The following is a 22,992-nucleotide window of genomic DNA, read 5'->3' as shown; positions in this document are numbered from 1 at the left end:
GTGAATCTGTTCCCAGCTGGACTTCCTTGATCAACTAATACAATAAATAAATGAATAAATTAGTAACTGAATAAATAAATAATATAGGCATTAAATGTGAATAACATTAGGACCCATACAAGGGATTTGTTGGCAATAGAATGATGTAAAAATAAAAAAAAAAATGAACGTTTTTTCTTTCTAGATACCAGATATAACAATTAAAATGAGAAAGAATACAGGCTGTATGATTGGGTGAGGTGGGGGGGCTATTTGGCTATTAGGAATTTAGAGATGTTGCAGAATAGGAATTCTTGCAAAAATGTAGAAATAAGAATTCTAGCTGTAACAATAGTTGCACCAGGAAGGGTAGTGATATGTGATATGAGATGAAACAAAAATGTATAGGATTAACTGTGATTTATATACAAATATGATGAAGGCAAAGCATTTATTTGAAGAAATTACACTATGTCAATGGGAATGCTAAGAGATTTTAACTGTACCCTGAGGAAAGGAAAGAAAAGGGAAAACAACAGATGATTTTTGAGGGATTAATAAATTGTGGAGATTTAAATGTTTGAATGAATAGAGAATGGGCATATGGGAATTCTTAAGAATGAAACTGATTACTTAGTTTACAGTAAAGACATGAAAAAATTACGGGAAGTATAGATGGCAGAGTTTTCAGATCATAGTGCAGTATAGACTAAAATAGGGGAATACAATGAAATAATAAAGGAGGGAAAGGTATAAAAAGATTAACTGCATAGTTTAAAAATGAGGAAGGAGTGATAAGAGAAATGTTATGGAAAGATCATATAAAATGAGTACATTTTATAAAAATGGGGCACAGTGCCGGGTAGTGTATAAACAAAAGTATAAAAATATATAATTAGAAATGTAAAGAAGAATAAACAAAGAAATAAGACAAGATTTAAAGAATTTTTTACAGAATTATGAGAAATGGATAGAGCACAGAAGTGACAAAATAAGGGAAAAAGAAAACAGATGTATGAACAGAATCGAGAATATGTAAACAGTGTTGTATAGGCATCTTTTTTTGTAAAGAAAGAAAGAGGAGGTCTCCCTTATTTAAGAAAATAATATAAGAGAAGGAAGGATGAAAGCTATCTTAGATGGCAAAGCAGACTTAAAATGTAAATGAGAAAATATTATGGTGTTGGCAGATTTTTTTAGGGAAATGTATGAAAAAGAGGAAATGCATGGTCAGAAAGAATGCAATGTGAAAAAAAATCTGAAAAAATAAAGATTTTTTTTTTAGAAAATGAAAAAACAGTAGAAGAAATAAAAACAGTAGTAAAAGAAATTAAGTCTGAATCAGCACCAGGATTGGATGGTGTACACTTTGAGTATTATAAAGGAATAAATAAAGATTAAAGAGTTTTTCTGTAATATTAAATGAATGAAGGAAGGCATAATTGAAGAAGACATATGTGGTAGAGTGATGAAATTGATATAGAAAAATAGTTGAAAAAAATTGAAAATTGGAGGCATATAACATATAACACCAGGGAAGAGTGACTATAGTGTAAAACATTCCTAAAAATATTACAAAACAGGATAGAGAATTTATTGGATGAGGGAGTAGGAGAAGGGATTTATGGTATAAAAGGAAGAGAGATGAAAAAAATGTTAACTATAGTGAAGGAAGTACTAGCGATGCTACTGAAAGAAAATAAAGAAGTTAAGCACGTTATGTAGCTAAAGTCTTTGATAAAGTAAACCATGAAGCAATGGGGCAGATTTTAGAGGCATGTGGTATAGGAGAAAAATTATTAATGAAATAAAGAAATGTCATGAAAATGTCATGAAAATTTATGGATAATAGTTATGATAAATGGATAGATGGGAAATAATAAATATTAAGACATGATTAATGCAGGGATTCCCAAAGAGTATCTGTTTACTTGTATTAGTAATGAAAGTAGTAGCACAGACATGTATGCATGAAATGAGGGAAGCAAGATTAGAGATGCAAGGATATGTTACATTACATATATGTATGACTCATACTGATGATTTATGTCTAATAATCAAAAACAAGGGCTGGATAAGTGAGGTTGCAATAAGTACTGAAAAGCTATTAAAAAGCTGGTCTTCAGTTAAACAAAATAATGTCTAAGTGATTTGGTGAGATATAAAATGAATGGAATATATTTCACAAGAAAGGAAACAAAAATTTTGAGAGTGAAATTTGATGAGTACAAAAGTGCAATAAGTTAATGGAGAGAGACACTGGGAAAAATAAAAACTGTAGGCTTGGTGGAAAAGATTTGTATTCATAATTTCAGAAAAATACTTGTATGTTGCATACTTATGTATTATGAAATGTAGCATATTTAGGGGAACATATATGTTGCCCACTTAAAGTGAAAAAGAGATTTTTATCTTCATTTGGGACTCATGGCTGAACCAGGTGAGAAGAAAGATAATTTATTAGAAAAAGAAGAAGGTGGTTTTAATATAATAAATCCAGTAGTGCATTTAGCATAAATGCATTTATTTTGGATATTGAGAAAGTTGAAAGAAAGACAAGGAGCAGGATTCATGAAACCTCTGTGTAAGAGTTAATATGTCTTACACGGAGGCTGCAGTCTAATGGTATGACGTCAGCATACCATGCATATTCATGAGGGCATGCTGAATCATACCCTAGGCTAACACGGTCTGTATAGGAAAGTAGAGGGCGTGTCTGAATGCCGGGTTCTGCAAAGGGACACGCCCCCAGAAGAGTCAGAGTCCCGAAAGTAAACTCCCACGAGCGAGTCCGCGGAAATGTCAAAGAACACAACACCACACATGCTCCCAAAGACTATAAACCCAACTGTAATGTAAAATTTGCCCGTAGTTGCACTTGTTTGCGCAGGTATGCCCTCCGCTCAGCCACAGTTAGCAGACAGTGAAAAGCATATAAGATCTAAATATGCAAATTAAGCCAAGTAGCAATAGCGTAGCGGTAGAGACGTTGGCGAAAGAGGAGGTAGTCACGGTTCGAGCCCCCACAACATCATTCTCTATTTTTAGTTAAATAAGCATGAAACAATCCCCTGACACATATATATATATATATATATATATATATATATATATAACTATAATTTAAGTAAAATGTAATGAAATGGGCCATGTATTTTTGAAGAAATCCGACACAATAAAATATAAAAAAGAGATTATGTGCCCATAGCTGAGCAAGGCTTCACAAGCCTAATATGAGTGCCCATAGGTGAGCAGAGCTGTAACAAGCTTAATATGACTGCCCTCAGGTGAGCAGTGATTTAACATGTGTAATATGAGTGCCCGGATTTGAGCAGCGCTTTAACATGCTTAAAATGAGTGCCCATAGTTGATCAACGTTTCACACAGCATAATATGAGTGTTCATAGCCAAATAATGTGTTATCCAGCGTAAGCCGTTTGCACGGAGCTGCACACCGTGCCAACCAGCTCACCGGTGGGCAATGTTGAGCAATCTGTATCAAAGCCGCCTTTACACAGACATACCTCCTAGCCTGTCTAGACAGTAGTAAAATAAAAAAAACAATGCACAGGCTTGAACCCAGGATACTGTGCACCATAGTCAAAGTACTGAACTACTAAGCCATGACAGCTGTACTGAGAAATGCAGTATTAGCATATATATTTATAGGAATGAATGGAAATAGAAGCATGACAAAGCAGGTTTTTTTTTTAAGCTGATAAATATCCAAAATGGCCAATCACAGATAAGTGCTGGAAAATGGGCATATATAAGCCCCATAGGTGGGAATACACAGCATAACTGATTGTGGTACCCATTTGCAGTCAGGATGGCAGGTGCAGGAGAGGGAAGTTGCTTTAGAGCACAGAGGTGGGGTGTTGAGGAGTCAAAATATATGGTTTGGCTCCTAGTCCATGATCATGAGGCACAACTCATGCAGGCTCAGGTTCACTGGGGTGCATACAAGGCAGAGGCATGGAACCAGTTGGCACATGATCTCACCAGTGCCACGGGCATTCCATGGACTGGTGAACAGGTCCATCATCACCATGCGGACCTGAAGAGACGTAAGCAGGACCAACTGAACCGTTGGATCCAGGAGTCCCGGCAAATGTCCAACGCCCCACTACTAAGTATCCATGTAATTAAGTATGTAAGAAATTATCCTAGCCTATAGTATGGAGATGTATGTTCCAACATTACATCATTTATATTACAGCTGCAGGTGTCCGTTCCATGAATCAGTGAGCCTATGCTGATAGGCTGGTGAGGTTGCGCCACCAGGCAGGTTAGTAATTATTTTGCTGGAAATGTTATAGAATATAAGTGAGACAGCTTGTAAAAGAGTTCAGTGTTGTTACATATTAATAAAGTTCAAATAAGCCTAGAAGAAAGATTCTGCTAGTACTGTAAGATTAGATAAGTGATGCAGCCTGTAATCCAGAAATAAACATTAAACAAGTCTCAAATAGAGAGTCTCTACCTGTATTGTAATATCAGATAACTGCTTCAGCCTGAAAATGAATGGTAATCAATCAACAAAGGTTAGACATGTGTCAAATACATCCCTTTTAAAATCTGCCATATGAAATAAGTGAGTCAGTTGGAAAGGATTGTTGTAACCCAGCAAGAAATGTTAATAACACCTAGAATTAAGTACCATCCTGAAATGTAAAAATAAAACAAGTGAGAGTGTGAGAAAGAGGGTATGAATCTACCAAGAAAGCTGTAATAAGTCTGGAATAAAGTTATACTGCAGTGAGTACATAATGAAATGAATGAGACAGCCACAACCAAAGAGTGAAATGTGTGTAATAAAGTACTGAATCTGGAATGTGTCTGTCCCACTATTTGGATATGTTGCTGTACCCTTGCAATATGCGAGGTCATTGATAGACGTTGGGGGGACAGATAAGATCTGTTCCACAAATTCATGTCCATGAGCCAGGGCAATGCAGGATGGTTGAGGCATCGACGTGGACGTATGCCAGCAACATCAGCAGCTGGCAGTCATCGCGGACAACAACAAACCTGCAGCCACTCCCACAGTGCCAGTACCAGCCCCATCAATGCTGGGTCTGTGCTGTCATCAGACCGTCCTAGAAGACGACGTGCACGTGGCTCTGGACAGTCCCAGCAGGGACATGTGTCCAGTCAGCAACCCACTGCTTCTGATGACAGTACCCAGTCTGGCTTAGTACCTGATACTGTCCGTAGCACCCCTGCCAGGCACAGGTACCGTGTCCGTGGCCAGAGACAGTGATCTGTATGACCTGGCAGGTACAGTCTGTGGCTGTCCACAAACACCCGTATATGGCAGCCATGTGGTGGAACTGTGTGCATGCATACACACATGCATAATGCTGACACCTAGGGCTAACACATACACACACACACACACACACACACACACACCGCATCAACATTGCCCCATGTTGTACTGTTGTCCCTCACTAACACACACACACATACATGTCGATTGGATGTGTCAATGGCAGACTCTGGCAAACTAAGTACACACCCTGTGCATATGATGAAACTGCGCCATCTCCTGCAATCTGTAACATTGATGCAGGAACAGGATAGCATGGTGCTGATGCACAGGGTGACTACATAGCACTGGAGTAATATTATCATGTTGTTAACAGTACAGTGTAATGATATCATTGTGGGTATATCCCAGCATGCCTGAAGCATTAACACTATGATTGTCATTGTAGTTTTTTATACACCAGTGTTAATTCCAAAAGTGTAATGCTTGCACATGTGCCACATGGCAGTTGTGTGTACCTGTGCCTGCATGTGTTGTGGACTGGACAGTACATGTGTGATGTTTGCAGCACACAGTTGCAGGTGTACATTTGTGAACAAGGTGGAGTTGCATTCTCTGCATGTAGATGCGTAGTGCACACATGGCAAGGGTGACATGCACCATGTGACACAGTAGTCATACATTATAGTTCATATTGGTGGCCACTTTGTGTTGTACTACACATTTGTCTCACTTGGGGTCACATGTATGTATGACATGGTTTGACAGTATGATGTGGGTCATATGGTTTACCAATGTCAATGGTTTGCATTCTGGTGGTAAGGCTCACAACACAAACCCACCTACATAGGTATCACAAGGGATAAGAAACTAGAAGTAATGATACTCACTGCCAGACATCTAAACCGTAAGATGCATGCAGTCCAAACTCTCCTCAGCATGGAAAATGTTGATATCTGTGCAGTAACAGAAACCTGGTTCAAGGCTCCCAAGAGCACCCTAGCACTACCAGGTTACACCTCATACCATGCTTTACAGCCCCAAAACATGGAACTAACTATGAAAGGGGGTGAGTATCAATAATTGTCAGGGATACCCACACCCCCAGGTTGGTGCCACAGCATGAAGCATCACAGACTATCCACGTGCAATTAACAGTGGGTAAAACTGCCTTCCAGTTCATAGCCTGCTACAGACCACCCTCCTAAACCCAGGAACCCCACCTGGCCTACTTAAGAACACATGAATATATGAAGGTCTCTCCAAACAACATTATATTGGGCAACTTCATCTACCCACACATAGAATGGGAGCATTACTGTAGCTCCAACACCCTAGGACAAAGGTTCCTAGAATTCATAAACTCAAATGCTATGGAACAACTTGTTACCACTCCCATAAGAAGGGAAACATACTGCACCTGATCATTACCAACACGGGGACTCTATGCTCCAGACCGGAAGTGTATCCCTCACTGGTAAGATCAGACCATAGAGTAATCTCACTGTATATTCACATACCAACCCCAGCCCCTGCCCAGAAAACCACAGTGAAAAAGTTGTCTAAAGCATATTCCACACACCTCAAAACCGAGACACAGGTGGAATCCTTCAAAGCCCCCGGGCCTGTGGAAAATACAGCCCAAACTGCTGAATCCTTTATAAACACATTCTATGAACACCTTCAGGAATGCACAGATCATGCAATTCCAAATATAACCAAGACCCAATCCTCCAAAGACAGGCGTCTTTTCTGGTGGACCACAGCCACATAACAGAAAACAATAGAAGGAGGTAGCTACTACATGATTGAGCAATATCCCACAAAGGGAAGGCATCTCTGATCAGTATTTGGAACAAAATACAGGCACACATAAAATCGTCTAAGGCCAACTTCAAGAGAATTATTGCACAAGACACTAAGGATAATCACAAGGCTTTCTTTAGTTATGTTAGGAATCTGGGTGGGAATTCCCAGATATGCTCAAAAGTAGTCCTAAATGACAGAATACACGTAAGCCACATACATTGCCAATATCATTGCTGACAGGTTCAGCACAAACGTCTCACTTCTGTGTCATTGTTACACAGAGGCAGAGTATACTAACCTGAAAAAAGGCCATAGCAAAATTCATTTAAAATGGGTGGCAAAAGCCAAACACAGTCTGGCTAGGCTTATAACTGCCCTAGGGCAGATAGCCTAGTATGAACCTATTAACCTATTACATGATGTATCCTCAACTGATACACAGATGTAGGAAACCCAGTGTCAGTGATATCTCTGCAGTACTACACTATACCATGTAGCCATTCTTACTGAGCCCCACACATTCCTGGGAAGAATACTGTTTGCCATATAGCAGTCTCACGTATATGCCAACACACTAGGGATATGTTCATCCACGACTGGAAATGCATACAGTGGCCTACAATGCATTCTGCACATGACACACATGACCACCACAAGGGTATCATACAGACAGATACCTGTTGTCCAAGCCATGCCCTGTTACTGTAACACAACTGTAACTTTCTCATCAGCATGTACTTAACATAGTATTCCAATAGTACCATGTAGGTGGCAGCACCCATCATGTAGAACGGGTAATGGTGTGTACATATGGACAAGTGTTTTCTTGTCTATCCTGTGATATTTACATTTCCAAAGGTATTGGGCAGTCCCTTGGTGTATCGCCTAAGCAAGCAGGTGTCTTTATGCATATCAGCAACAGTTGCCTACACTTACACTGGATGTCCATTACTCACAGACTTTGCAGTGTTATAACATGTGTGACATATACACCAGACATGAACCCTCACCCACATTAATATATCACAGCTTTCATGACTGTGTGTCACCCAGTTGGCCTACGGCACAGATCACTGCAGTATGCATTGTCATCAACATACATGTATGGCGTACGGTCTGGGAATCTGCAGCACATGCTGGCAAAGGTAACAACTGTATTCATATGAGGCAGGCTTCACACATAGGAACTATTGCAGGTCACAGGTACATATCTGTATGTGGCACACACATACCTGATGTGTGCATTGCAATTACTGTTATAATTATATGTCATACAATAATAAAAGCAAAACCCACCACACATTGACAAACTGTGTGACAAACACACACATGGCTTTTGTAGGATTCAAACCCCTACCTAGACACTTGAGAGAGATGCTTTAGCACAGTGCACTATTCGCATTACTGGGTGGCTTCCCTTCTCCTGCTGCACTTATAGGGTGCTGACATCATCAGTCTTTACAAAGAGGAATGTACATCATGTAGTGTGTTATTCCAGTTGTCAAAAGGGACATTTCTTTCAAAGAGAATTGCACACATGCACACACCCTGCCCCCAACACACACACACACACACACACACACACACACACACACACTGAGCATTTGCAGGATTTAAACCCCTACTTAACTATGTTATGACACTTGAGAGAGACGCATTAGCACAACGTGCTATTCACATTACTGGGTGTTATTTCTTCTCCTGCTGTACTTATAGGGTGCTGACATCATCAGTCATTTTATGTGTGGCCATAGTTTTTTGTCATAATACTGATGAGTGATGCCTTCCATTTTTGGATTTTGCTCTATCATGTAGTAGCTTCCTCCTTCTCTTGCATGGTTTGTTAATGGCTGGGGTCCACCAGACAGGATGCCTGCCTTTGGAGGATTGTGTCTTGGTTTTATTTGGGATTGCATAATCCATGCATTCCTGAAGTTGTTCATAGAATGCATTCATAAAGGGTTCTGAGGTCTGGGCCATATTTTCCACAGGCACAAGGGCTTTAATGGATTCCACCTCAGTTTGGAGGAGTGCATAATTTGCTTTACACATGTTTTTCACTGTGGTTTTCTGGCCAGGGACTGGGAACAGGATGTGAATATCCAGTGAGATTACTCTGTCTGATCTTACCAGTGAGGGATACACTTCTCCTCTTGGCCATAGAGTCCCCATGTTGGTGATTACCAGGTCCAGTGTGTTTACCCCTCTTGTGGGAGTGGTGACAAGTTGTTCCATAGCATTTCGGTTTATGAAGTCTAGGAACCTTTGGCCTAGGGTGTTGGAGCTAGAATAATGCTCCCAGTCTATGTTTGGGTAGTTGCAGTCGCCCAATATAATGTTGTTTGGAGAGACCTTCATATTTTCATGTGTTCTCAAGTAGGCCAAGTGGGGTTCCTGGATTTAGGAGGGTGGTCTGTAGCAGGCTACAAACTGGGTGGCAGTTTTAGCCACTGTTACTTGCACGTGGATAGTCTGTGCTGCTTCATGCTGTGGCACCAACATGGGGGTGTGGGTATCCTTGACAATTATTGATACTCACCCTCCTTTTGTAGTTTGTTCCATGTTTTGGGGCTGTAAAGCATGGTATGAGGTGTAACCTGGTAGTGCTAGGGTGCTCTTGGGAGCCTTGAACCAGGTTTCTGTTACTGCACAGATATCAACATTCTCCATGCTGAGGAGAGTTTGGACTGCATGCATCTTGCAGTTTAGACTTCTGGCATTGGGTAGCATTACTTCTAGTTTCGTATCCCTTGTGATACCTATGGAGGTGGGTTTGTGTTTTGAGCCTTACCTATTCAAGGCACTATGGGGGTGACAACAGCCTTTGCCAGTATCCAAAAGGCCAGGGGTGATAGGTGCAAGCCATCCCTAGCAGAGCATCGTGTCTTGCTCAGCATGTCATCCCAGGCTGACAGGCATTGGATCCCCTTTGACTAACAACAATACTTAAGCCAATTGTTGTAATTGATCATCTTGTCTTCATATTGTGGCATCATGCTTGGTGAGGGTAGGATGTTACTCATGGGTCATCAAGTTTGCATATACTACATGGTGTTACATTGCTAAACACGTGGCAATCATGCCTCAGGTGGTGCTGCAGGGCTGCCTATGTTGGATGCAGATACTACACTCCCTGTACATGTTTGAAAGCAGGTTGTGTCAACTTAGGCATCCCTTTTACTATATGTGTGAGTCAGAGAGAGGTATCATTTCCAGGGTTCCTACTGATCCAGTGTATGTGCTATGCGTTGCCTCTTTGCCAAGGCCAAGGCATACTGGGCACGCCTCCTTCTGCCTACTGGGGCAGGCTCAGGTTGTTCCTCCTCTGAGTCATGCTCTGCCTGTGATGGCCTTGGCAATGGTGGGGGGCTGTTTGGGCTGGGCCTATGCTCTTCCTGCTGCAGCTGTTTTGGCAGAATCATATTATGTAGCATAGCACATACCATGACAATTTGGGTACATGTAGTTGGTGAGTACTGCAAGGCTCCACCATATGTGTCCAGGCACTAGAACCATGACTTGAGCAGCCCAAACACACACTCTATTACATTACGTGTTTATGCGTGTGCCTCATTATGGCGTTCCTGTTCAGGTGTGTGTGCGTTTCTGATGGGTGTCATCAGCCACGGCTCCAGTGCATAGCCAGCATTCCCCAGTAGGTGACCATGTGGGATGTCCCCATTGGCAAATGTCTGGTACAGCTGCATCAGATGCCAGATATGGGAATCATGGTAGCTTCCAGGGCAGCCAGCACACACATTCATTATTATGCCCTGGGCATCACACACAACCTGGCAGTTGATGGAGGGGAAGCCCTTGCGGTTAATGTAGGCCCTACCCCACTCACCGGCTGGTGCTTTAATGCATATATGCGTGAAGTCTATTACACCCACTACCTCAGGGTATTCCGCTATTTGCTGGAAGAGACATATTGCTGGCCAATACCTCATGAGAATTGGGGAAATATACATGATCACCGACATGTGCTGACATGGCATCCAAGAACTGGTGCAGTACCCTGGATGCTGATGCCTGTGATATCCCCATCATATCACCAGTTGGTCTCTGGAAGGTACCTGTTGCTAGTATTCTTAGGTCAACACATACCTTGGTTTCCACTGGGATGGGTTCCCCTCTGTTGGTTCTGTGTGTGAGGCGTGGCCTGCACAGCTCAACAATTTGCTGCAGGAGGTCTCTGTCCACTCTATAGCGCTTCACTATCTCCAGCTCATGTAACCCCTGGTAGGTGACCCTGAGCCTGTACACTCTTCTCCGTCTCCTCACTGTGGGTTGTCCGGCAGCATTTGCATTGTCACCACCCTCAGCATGTTGCATATGTCGCCTTATAACAGCTATGGCAGCCCCTAGCATTTTTTGTCCGAGTGAAGCTTTTTCAGTTTTCACTTCTAGTAGCTTACTCCAGTGTTGCAGTGTCTCTTGAGAGACACATACTGCACTGTTGTTTGCAGAGTTTTCAGTGCTGGGCTGAGCTAGTGTTCTGCCTGTGTAATTGCCTGATTCTGATTGTTTTCATCTGCTAGCTCTGCTAGTATTCCCTGGTAGCTTCCTACAATTTGTTGTGCTTACTTCTTCCTGTCTGTTTCCTCAGGGGGGAGCAACGCACATACAAGGCAAACACGTGCACAGCAGCTAACACGTGCACACACATGCTTAGATGGACTACAACTTGCTTATTCGGGTTAAAACGCGCGCGCACCAACTCAAACGCACTTACAAGTCTTTAAACAGGCTTCTACATGCTTACTCCAGCATTAACACACGCACTCACACTTACACATGCGCACTCCATCTTACTCGGGCTTCCCAGCGTGCACACGCGCACATGCACACTCAGCAAGAAACTTTGGTGTTATCCACAGTGTACACCTTCCATTTCTTGGCTTTCCCTTGTCTACCTGTTGACACACCTCTTTCCATGATGTCTAACTGACAGCTTTCACATGCCACTCTGCTCCAATGAGCTTCACTTTTTTCATACATACCCCCCTGTGATGTCACCTATCTCCTACTCTGTTACTCCCCTTATCCTACTCCTACACTCCAGGGAATGTGCTCATTTGCTATGTAAAAGTGTGATTCAGTATCCTAACACTCATTTACATAGGATTGCCTACTAATGCTTAGTTACATGTCTTACACTGAGCTTCCCCCCTTAGCAACCCCTAATCGGTGGCCATGTTGTTTTCAGCCTGCTATTCCCTTACATTGTAAATTGATGGTTTTCATAAAATTTTTATTTTTCTGTTTTTTTTGCAGCGCAGCCCGTTTGCGTGGTGCTGCACTATGTTTAAACATTTTTGTTTTAATTTTGCATGTGGGTACGTTGCCAGTGGCCATATATTTGGCCATTGGCATGCTTCCTGGAACATATGCAACCTTTATTTGGAGCTGACAAGGCTCCACTGTGGTATTTGCAGAATGGCACTCAGTTGTCAACTGAGTACATTTCTGCTGCTAACACAGCTCCTACACGGACAGATTTGTGCTTCCTGGATCACAAATTTACCTAATTTGCATGCCTTTTGGCTGCAACTGAGGTAATTTCCATATCCAAACCCTGTCCGTGTAAGAGCCGTTTTAGGAGCTCTCTTACACGCCCCTACAGGCTGTTCATGGATCGCTCGTCAGACAAGATGGCTGCATGGAGTCTTACTCTACTCTTAGACTCCGTGCAAGCCATTGTGAATCCGGCCCAAGAAGAAATTATAGGCAAGATGATTTATGAAAAATATAAAAAATACATAGGAAGTAAAAAAAGAAAAATGTACAGGATGAAATGAATATGAGAATAAAATGAAATTATGGAAGATAAAAGTAATTGAGGTTGATGGGAAAAGAATGGCATGATATAATTAAAAATTGCATAGCCATTAAAGTCATTAAAAGAAGATGAAAAAGGCAGTAAAAGACAGAAGGAAAAGGTCTGAAACATTTTATGAAGCAAATGATTTTTATGGAGAATTTTATTATACAAATTCTCAGTGAAAGAGAATATGAATATAAGATGATCAATGTATGGAAGAAGATGCAACAAAACACTGTCTTTTGGTTTGCAAAAGGAATATCAGATTTTGGGAAAAGTTTAAAAATGAATATAGTTTTAAAGGATTTAAATTTATACCTATGAATATGATAACTGCGGTGGTGGTGTTACGGTAGCATTGTCGCCTCACAGTAAGACGTTGTCCTGTTCGATTCTCAGCTAAAGTGTCTTCTGTGTGGAGACATGTGTGAATGGGTGTACTTCATTGAAGGTTGTGCATCAGAGCTGGCAACTTGGTACGAAAAATCTACTGCCAATCATTAGCGGACCAGAGTTCTGCTGTGGCGACCCCTAACCGGGAAAAGCCGAAAGATACAACAACAACAGGAAGTATGATAAAGCAAAGAAATGTGATATAGAAAATTGGAATAAATTTTGGTTTGTGATAATGAGGGTGCTGTTGAAAAAAAGATATGAGAATTTGTTATATAACAAGAAACTGGAAGAGGTCAGTGTAATAGCTGAAATAAGAAGATGGTTGTAGAAGAAAGGGTGGGAGGATAGAGGCTAAATATAAAAGAAGAAATAATGAAAACAATATAATTATTTAGTTAAGTTCTTTTGTGGTGATAACTTTTAAATAATTTTGAGAATTAATGTAAAAAAGAGGGTATAAATTGATTTAATTTCTTATGGCATAAAATGAATGTAAATGTTGATTAAGCACTCTTTACTCTTTTGAGTCTCTAGGCAGTGCTGGAAGGCTGCTGCCAGCACTGAAGATTTTCATTATGGAGAATGATGGCAAAAATGCATTTTTATGAAGCAAAAAAATGTATCAGAAAATAAAGGCAATATTATAGAAATTAGGGCAGAAGTTAGTAGAGTGGCTTCAGAGGAAAATGATAGCTTAGTCCTGGAACATATGATTACAAAGTTAGAGTTGGAAGCTTTCTCTCTCTTTCTGTTACTTTATGCTGTTGACATGGTCTTATTTCACTCAAACCTGACCTTCTCAGCCATACAAACAATTACATGCTGACTTCTTATCTCTTATCAAATGGCTTAATAAGAAAAAGTTAATGCTGAACACTTCCAGAACTACAGTAATGCTGTTTGGTACCTCCTGCAAATGTCAGAAAAACTCTCAGTCACTTATTATCCATGACTTTCTTGACAACCCATCAATTAAGTCACTTTTTGTAAATAACATGGTATGAAGTTTGATCCCACACTGAACTTTCATCTTCACCTAGAACAAGTATGGAATAAAACTAATTCCCTTTTGTTCTGGTCCTATAAAATTTCCCTCTTTCTCTCCATGCCAACCAGAAATGGCATAGGATATGATTTAAGCCCAGCTTGAATCTGGACGTCCACTTATTGCAACAGCATTCAAGGAAAAACTCCTCCACCATCCTAATGATAAGCAACCCTACCTGCCATTTCATTATCATCTCCTTCAGAAATTAGCATTTTTGTATAATGCTTAATAAAGCCAATTGGCTACCTATCCAACAATGTGACGGCCTTCTTCTTCTTGAGTCTCACTTCTACAAGCTCCTCAGAGAACATTTTTATCCTTCCTTTTCCTTCAACCTATTCACAAAACTCCCCAGATACACTCTAAGATGTCTTAACTGCTCTGGTCCACTTCTTCAATGCCCCAGAACCAGACTTTATTGTAATAACCATACCTTTTCCATCCTGGGCTTCAGACTCTGAAAATCCTTCCCTACTAATCTTGAAGGCCTCACACCATACCCATCATTTTGTGCTCATATTAAAGAACTAAATTAAGTCCGAGTCAGTTTGTAAATGCTTATTCTCCGGACACATCACCTAATCTCCCCCCTTCCCCTTCACCTGTCGGACACATTTGTCTTCCTCACATTATTTCCCTACACTGATATTTGACCTCTTCCATATTGTATCTAATTAATTTCTATGTGCTCTTACCTTACTTTTACTATCTTTTACACTTTTTGCTGTATCACTTAACTATTTCACTGTCTCCTTCTTGTTGTCTCCTTACTCTAAGTACCCCTTCCTATTGTCCCTAATACTATGTACTTTATTTTTATTATTGCTATTGTTTATTTATTGCTATCTTTATACAACATTTTATTTGCTAACATGCTTGTATACTGCCATTCATATTTGTCCTGGCTGAGACTGAAATAGGTCCATTTGGATCAGTTCTCTACCCCAGTTACCAAATTAAATAAATAATAAAAAAATGGATCGTAGCAGTTGAGAAGTTTTTCTTTTTTTTTTTCAGAAGTACCTGGACAGTAGAAAGAGATGAGTGTTGATACGGAGAAGGAAAGGGAGATAGAAGGAAAGGGGGCATATCCTGCCAGCAGAGTAGCTGGCTTTAAGTACATGCTCTCTGCCTGGGTAAAAAGTTGTATTGGAAACATGTGCATTGGCAGAAAACTTTACAAATGAATGAGCAAAAGGTAGAGTTGAAAGTCCTTTGCAAAATTATATTTTTCAGAATTTAAATGTTAAATAACAAAAAAAAACCTTTTGGTGCTGATAATGATGAAATTGAACTAAAAGTGTTTCAGATTTGTGCCAGAATACGCATGAAATAATCCAACAACACAGATGGAATCACAGGTGACACAGTTCTCCAGGATAAAATATAGTTTTATTAGCAAATCATAAGCACTTTCAGAGCTCCTGCTGCTTCATCAGATGATAATATGACTGACACACACTTTTATTTGAAGAAAGGGTAAGGAGTTTGAGCATGAAGAAGGAGGTGAATATAATGCAAGTAAAACTTGAAGGTGAAATAATAGGATTGGAGTATACAAGGTTACAAGGGGATGACATTAAAGTAGAAATGGAACAAGCCTTAAGACAGAATGAAAGAAAATAGGCTATAATGGAAACAAGAGGGGGAAGAGAGTTCAGATTCAGAAAAGTAAGTTATCAGATCAATAGGATCAACAAAGAAGTTAAAGTCTTAAATATAACAGAGGAAGTTGCAGGCAGAATACTAATATGTGCTATAAGAAAGAAACAAAAAATGTTAGGTTAATTATGTTTTACATGTATACAAATGCAGGGGAAAGAAAAATATATTTGAAGCGATACAGAAATGTGATAGTTAATATAGCTATTATTTTATCGGGGAGGGGCTTTAACTATAATTTAAGAAAAGAGAAAGGTGAAATGGCACATGATATAAAATGATGAAGGAACTAATAAAAAGCAATAGAGTACAAATATGAAAAGAAATGTAATGTACACATAAGTGATGTGTCATAAGCCCATTAGAGGGATGTGAGCTAGCTGTAGGACAGGAGGATTAATAAAAGATAGGGACCACCTCCACTGTGCAAGAGTCAGGGTGTGCCCACGTTACTCTGGGTAAAACCTGTCTCAGGAATACTGATTAGAAGGGTTACATGAAAGGCAGAGGTAGATTATCAGCCGCACACTGTATGACATTGTGCAAGGTGTAGGTATGATGCTGTCTTTATCATCAGTTTGTAAACTTTGATAGTATTCTTATACATTTTATTTAATATATGCCAAGATAAGCTACAGTGTTGTTGTCAAGAAGAAGATGCTCTAATATAAAGTAGATCTGTTACTTACAGATGTTAGTTCTTGAGTTGATGTTAAGTTTCTGTTATTTATGTTATGATGCCATAAATACAGTGATGAAAATCAAAAGCAAAAGCAAAAAACATCAATCAGTGAACTGGGAAGGACATACAGTCTGTTTGTCAGACATGTACAAACCTACTGAAGGTAATTGATGGGCAGCCATTTTTAGCACATTATCTGCAGAAAGGTTACTTTATAAAGGAATACTGTTTTTGTTCTTGGAGGCAGCTCACAGAGGATTAACTTTACTCCTGTAATATCACAAAACAAAAGTCTTAAAAGATGTTACTGCTCAGTCTATTAAGTCTCCCAGACAAAGAGCAGCTGCTAAGTTCCAGTCAGCTGTCCATATATGTGGCAACTCCTATGGTAGCTTGGTACACCACCAACAAAATTGCATTCTTCAAGATTGGTAATTGTGCTGCAGTGCTTGTGGCAGTTACAATTCTGTGTTTGGGTGCTCTCTATAAAGTAGAGGAGACAGCTGCTTTTCATGAATAATGTTGAATTTATAATGGCACACTGATTGTTTTTCCCCAAGCAACACTTAAACTTCTGAATGCAAAGTAGCTTTTATGTACGATGTCAGATATCATGTATTATGCATTATAGTACCATATATAACAAGTGAGAGACAAAAACATGTCATAACATGACATATGACTCTCCTAAATGATCAAAAATCTTGTGTGTGTATATATGTATGTACATATAAATACATATATAGGATTATGATTGGTTCTCTGATTGCAACTTGCTTATCATGCATTCCAGAAACGGATGCCAAGAAATCATCCTTGTCAAGAACACATAATATAGGGTTAGAGTCAATATCTAATCATAACTCTTCAATTGTGCATGGAGATTTACCTGCTCCATGTACTACTAGCTACATAAAAAAATCAACACAGAAAGTGTTCTTCTGGCTTTCACAGCTGATGAAGGAGTTGTCAAGCAGTGTGAGACTGCAGTAGACATCTTTATGTGTTCTCTACGTCAGCGAAGTACTTCTGTTTTGACTGAAAGTAATTAGGGCAGCAAGGAGAAACAAAGTTGAAACAAAGATGCTTGAAGCTCTGCCATTGGTGTTTGTACAATTAAACTTGGTTGTCTTTTAATAGATATTGGACAGTAATCATGGACCGTTGGTGCTACTTATACAACATATATGTTATATATAATATATATGTGTGAGTGTGTATGTGTGTGTCCATTTATGTATGTATGTCTATATATATATATATATATATATATATATATATATATATATATATATATATATATATATATATATATATATATATATATATACACACACACACACACGTCTGTGTATGTATGTATATATATATATATATATATATATATATATATATATATATATATATATATATATATTACCAGAAGAATGCAGTCATTTGCTAGGCATTAGTCATTATAAAAGACAGCTTCTCTCTTTGGACATTTTCACGCAAATAGTACAAAACAACCTAATAATACTTAAGAACACCTCCGTACACTCCAAATTCTGGCAGGTAGTCAAAATGTCCACTAAATTGAAGTGTAAATCCTTCTGACTACCATTCTATATCATAAGACCTCTCCATACTACAAGTAGTGTACGCCTGTCATTGTACCAATCATATGATGGGGGGGCAAAAATTTTGTTAAGCAACATATACCATCCTTGGATTGCCACACAGAGCAAAAAGGAGACAGAACATATGGCAGCATGATATATGTTCCTCTGTATGTGCTATGCTTTTCCATGTGATAAAGAACAAACAAATTATTAAGTAATATACAATACTCACTGCACTGGTATGCATAACAGAACAGAGACAAACTGATGTAGTATGATATACTTTGCTCATGCACCATCCAACACTTTTGTTTTACATGTTAGTAGGGAGTACCACCACCAAGTCCTATGCACTAATCAAGACAGATGACAAAGCAGATTTCTCTTTTTGGGAATACATATATATATACATATATATATATATTTATATATTTTTTTAGTTCTCTGCAATATACACTTGCCATTTGCTTCTGTGGGGCAAAATCCAGTCATGCAGCCATAATCCAAGCATTCATCAAAGATTTTTTTTTTGTTATACCCCATCCACATTTTCAAATCCCACACCCCGCACATGCTCACAAGGGGAAGTGTAAAATGCTGATCCTGGGCTCCACTAGTCATTCAACCACAGAGGTATGGAGATGTGCCTGGGCAAACACCCTAGTCCCTCACCCAGGACAGACAAGTTGTCATAAGCCACTCTCTCCCACCTACCAATCCCATCTCCTCTGGTACGCAAGACATTAATCAAACATAGGCCATCTATGCCAGTGCCATAGTTAGGTATTCATCCCTCTGTGCTACACAGCCAGGGTTTTTCTTTATATCACTTTTTTTCTAAATGTAATTGATGGTCATGTGCAGAACATCATACCCTCACAGAAGTGAACCTGTACCAATAAGTTTATCCTCAAAGCTATTTATCAAATGTCAAGGGTGTAGCCAGGCATATACTTTGTACTCTAATGAATACATTTTCTGCTGAGCATCATATAACATGGCTTTTTTTCAGGTCATATTATGTCTGCAACTGCCCAAATGAATGCCTTTCACAATAAATGTAATATTGTTAATCTTCAAACAATATTTTTAATAGTTTTAGGGGGAACAGCTGACTATGTTACTTATATTTATTAAGTGTTGGGGGCAGGTTTCCAAGGGGGGGAGTAGCACTAAAAGCTTGTGAGTACAAAATGGAATTTCCTTGCTCTACCCCTGACATGCCGTATACTCTTTGCTGTACCACAAATTTTACAAGGTGCAAAATATTAACTGGCATGAAACACTTTTTCATGGCCATATATAACATAAAAGGAGGCCAACTATCTTGTAGCACAACATGGCTTTCTAAACTGGCATACTCTCTTCAAAAAATAAAGGATATGATAGAAAAAAATATTGTTAGACAACATGTTGTACTCATTGCATTGTTATGTGTAAAAAGGACACAGACTACACTATGGTTATGACATCTGTCCCTTCTGAACCATTCAATACCTTAATTTGACATGTTATCAAGTTAGTACTGCTAGAATTTGTGTCTTACTCAATCCAGACATAAACAAAACAACTTTCTTTGGGTCATTTTCTTTCTAAATAGTGCAAACAGTTGAAGCAATTTTTTCTGAAACTTTGATAAGTTCACAGAATGTTGTGGCTGGTCTGATTTAGTTATTGGAGCCTGTCAAGGTTGTGCTGTCTGATTGTGAAAAGAACTTTGCAGTACTTTGACTGCTTCCCATGACTGCAGAAATGTTTTTGCTTCTTGTGGAAACATGCTTTTAAAGTAAGCTGGATAATGTACATTGAATGTTAATCACTTTAATTTGCACATCTATGTGAATGAAACTAACTGTTTTTATTATTTTTTTTTCTTGGTGTATTGAAAATTCCTGCTCAGAAAATACTCAAGATTCCCCATAACAAAGCATTTTTCCTAAGTGCCAAAATATCACAGGACTTCTTCCTTTTGAATGTAGGTTGCACATCACACAGTAATAGGTCAAGGATGCCTCCCAAAAACTTTTGCATCTGTAAAAGCACACATTGGATTCTTTCATTTGGATGACATCTTCTTTGTATCTGTCCATGCAGTCAACTACACATGAATAAACTTTATATATAACATAACACATTCAGTATTTTCTGCCACGCCACCATGTGTACCTGTTTTTTTTCTGGTTGTATTACTAATCCAACATCATCTTAGCTTGTAAGATAACACTTTTATACTGGATTCCTTCATTTATTCTTGAAGATCATGATTGGAAACAGTGCTCATTTAGCATACCTATATTTTTGTATACATAGTCTCACTTCTTAGGTAGGTGCTAGGCTGGCTGCCCTTACAGGTCATTTTAAGCCTAGCCAGTTTCATTTAAAGGTGAGACTCAAACCTTGTACCTGGGAGGTAAACACTTTAACCATTATGCCACATCATAAATTCTTAATTTTAATCAAATATTCATGCAGTGATGCCAGGGTTCTTTACAATTTGGATATTTCCATCATTTCTGGTATAGTCATGTTTTCGTTAACTCCCCTTGATGGTTTGACCACTGCAGTAATGAAAGTCTCATGTAGCCTTATGTTACCATTTTTATCTGGAATCCCTCTTAGTTTATTTCTTTTGAGGGTCTTCTTTCAAGCAGCACATGCCCTTCCAAAAATGAACAACAGTCCAGAAATGAGTGGATTATCTAGAGCTTCAAAGCACACCTCATCTGCAGAGTTGTGGAATTCTGTGACAGAACAGGAACAGTAGTGCATTTCAGATATAACTGTGTTACTTGTACCAAAAACTATTATCCAGCAAAAGTGTCCAGCATTTTAGCATAAATAAATAAATACTAGATGCATTATAGCAAAAATGAGGAAAGCATGGCTCTTTTTTAAGATGAAATATTGAATTGCAACAAATTGCCATATATGCAGTAAGTGTTGTAACAGCTGTCAAGATTTACTCAAACATGACATGATAACCGTCATTCTTTTTTTCCTTTGCATGCTCATTTTGTGATAAAACAAATGTTTAGTTATGGAATCTTTGCAATCTTTGCAAGTGCATAGTAATAATAAAAATTAAATAGAAGCCAATAAACAAATTGCATTCCATCTCAAAAGCACAAAACTGAAACCCGCAGACTATAAATGGATATTTGTCTGAAGTTAATATATTAAATAGGACCAAGTTCGTATCTCCAAATAAAGGTGGTGCCTCCACTCCCTGCATAGTAATATAATTTCCTTCTGAGCTCACAATAACTTGACAAGCAAATACTTGTTTCTGTTTAAAAATCAGGTATGCTCTTTTTAAATTTAAACTAATAAAGACAAACACAATACTCAAACACAGTGCAAATATTTGCATACTCCAATCACATTCGTTTCACAGAGCAAACAAAACTCATTGAATATGTACTATGTATTAATTTTATTCCAGGTTATTCATATGCCAGTTCATGGTACATGCCATATGTATAATAAAGACTATTCAGAAAATTAGTAGTGTGCTGTGTATATATATTTTTTTCCTATAAAGACAAAAGCACAACATGTTATCCCCAAATCTAAATGGTATTAGTATAATAGTTTTGATAAAAATTCACACAGCAGTAATTTTGACAATGTAAGGCTTGGCAGTGTGTCTGAAAAGTATTACATTATTTCAGTAAACAAGATAGCCAACAAAATTACTTTTGCAATTACTTACTTTAGTGCAGGGTTGATAGTTCTGATATAGTTGTAACATCTGCCAAGAATAATTTCTTTTAGATCCAGAGTTGTTCCTGGGCCATGCCACTCAGTTTGTAACTTTGCAATGTCGCTAGAATTGTCTGTATGTGCTGAAAGCAAATTTATCAAAAATACTAATAGAGTGAAAGCAACCTGTCTTACAACAGATGTCTGCTGCCAGTATGAATGCCTCCCGCAAGTCTTCATGGATGCAGCTTGACGAAAACTCTCTAATGAAGAATTTTATTCAAGCCAGCAATTCGGCTTTTATCCTGCTTAGTGTTGCTCAGAGAATCAGATGTGTTTGCTTTTCTTCTAGCTTTGGCCTGGCAAGATTCCAAGGTAAACAATTAGCAATTTGTTTTTTTAAACAATGTTACTTGACAGAGATCTATGAAACAGCATGTCTCATATGACCTCAAAGCCTCTTTGCATAGATATATTGTAAATCAGACCATGAAAAGTATGATCTAATCTTTTTTAACCAAATAAATCCATTTTAATCACTGAAAATATACAGTAGCATTAACAGAAAGAAAGAAGCTGGTATAATAAGTACATTATAAACCAAAAAAAAAAAAACAAACTTTTTCTGTCTTAAGTTCCAGTTGAGTTTTCTCTTTGTGGACTGCCAAGATACACAGTACTGCCAGATGGCAAAAAGACAAAGAACTGTACTGCCACTGGGTGTGGTTAGCTGGTAGTGAGGATGGCAAAAGCAGTGGAAGACTGCCTTTACAATTTGGACAGGGGAGGAGATAAAGAACCAGTCTCTGTCTACAGACAGTAAGTTGTATAGCAGCACAGATTTCCTGTTTGTAAATTGTTACATTTGTTGACTAGATCATTAAACCATTGCAGAGCCCCTTTTCAGTAGAGAGAGACAGTAAGAAAAGCTTCAACGATTTGAAGCATAGTAACTTTGTGATCATTTCAATGCATTACCCTACTGGTGGACGAAGACTGAACTCTCGAGCTTCAGGG

At 38.8% G+C, this 22,992-nt stretch overlaps 1 protein-coding gene across 2 annotated transcripts in view; it reads right to left on the bottom strand.

Moving 5' to 3' along the window:
* Positions 1-22,321, bottom strand: part of LOC122794069 (ADP-ribosyl cyclase/cyclic ADP-ribose hydrolase 2-like) — a 459,871-nt gene extending 437,550 nt beyond the window's left edge. Inside the window, exon 1 of one of the 2 annotated variants that reach the window (XM_044062206.1) lies at positions 21,986-22,321. In XM_044062206.1, coding sequence (XP_043918141.1) covers positions 21,986-22,215 — 230 coding nt within the window. In that variant the 5' untranslated portion in view covers positions 22,216-22,321. The remainder of the gene's footprint in view (positions 1-21,985) is intronic. The other variant, XM_044062205.1, reaches the window with a different exon arrangement.
* Positions 22,322-22,992: the final 671 nt, after the last annotated feature.

The sequence above is a fragment of the Protopterus annectens genome, chromosome 2.part1 (genome assembly GCF_019279795.1).
Source record: "Protopterus annectens isolate FY-2018-M chromosome 2.part1, PAN1.0, whole genome shotgun sequence".
Lineage (NCBI taxonomy): Eukaryota > Metazoa > Chordata > Ceratodontiformes > Protopteridae > Protopterus > Protopterus annectens.
This window is presented reverse-complemented; position numbering and strand designations above follow the sequence as displayed.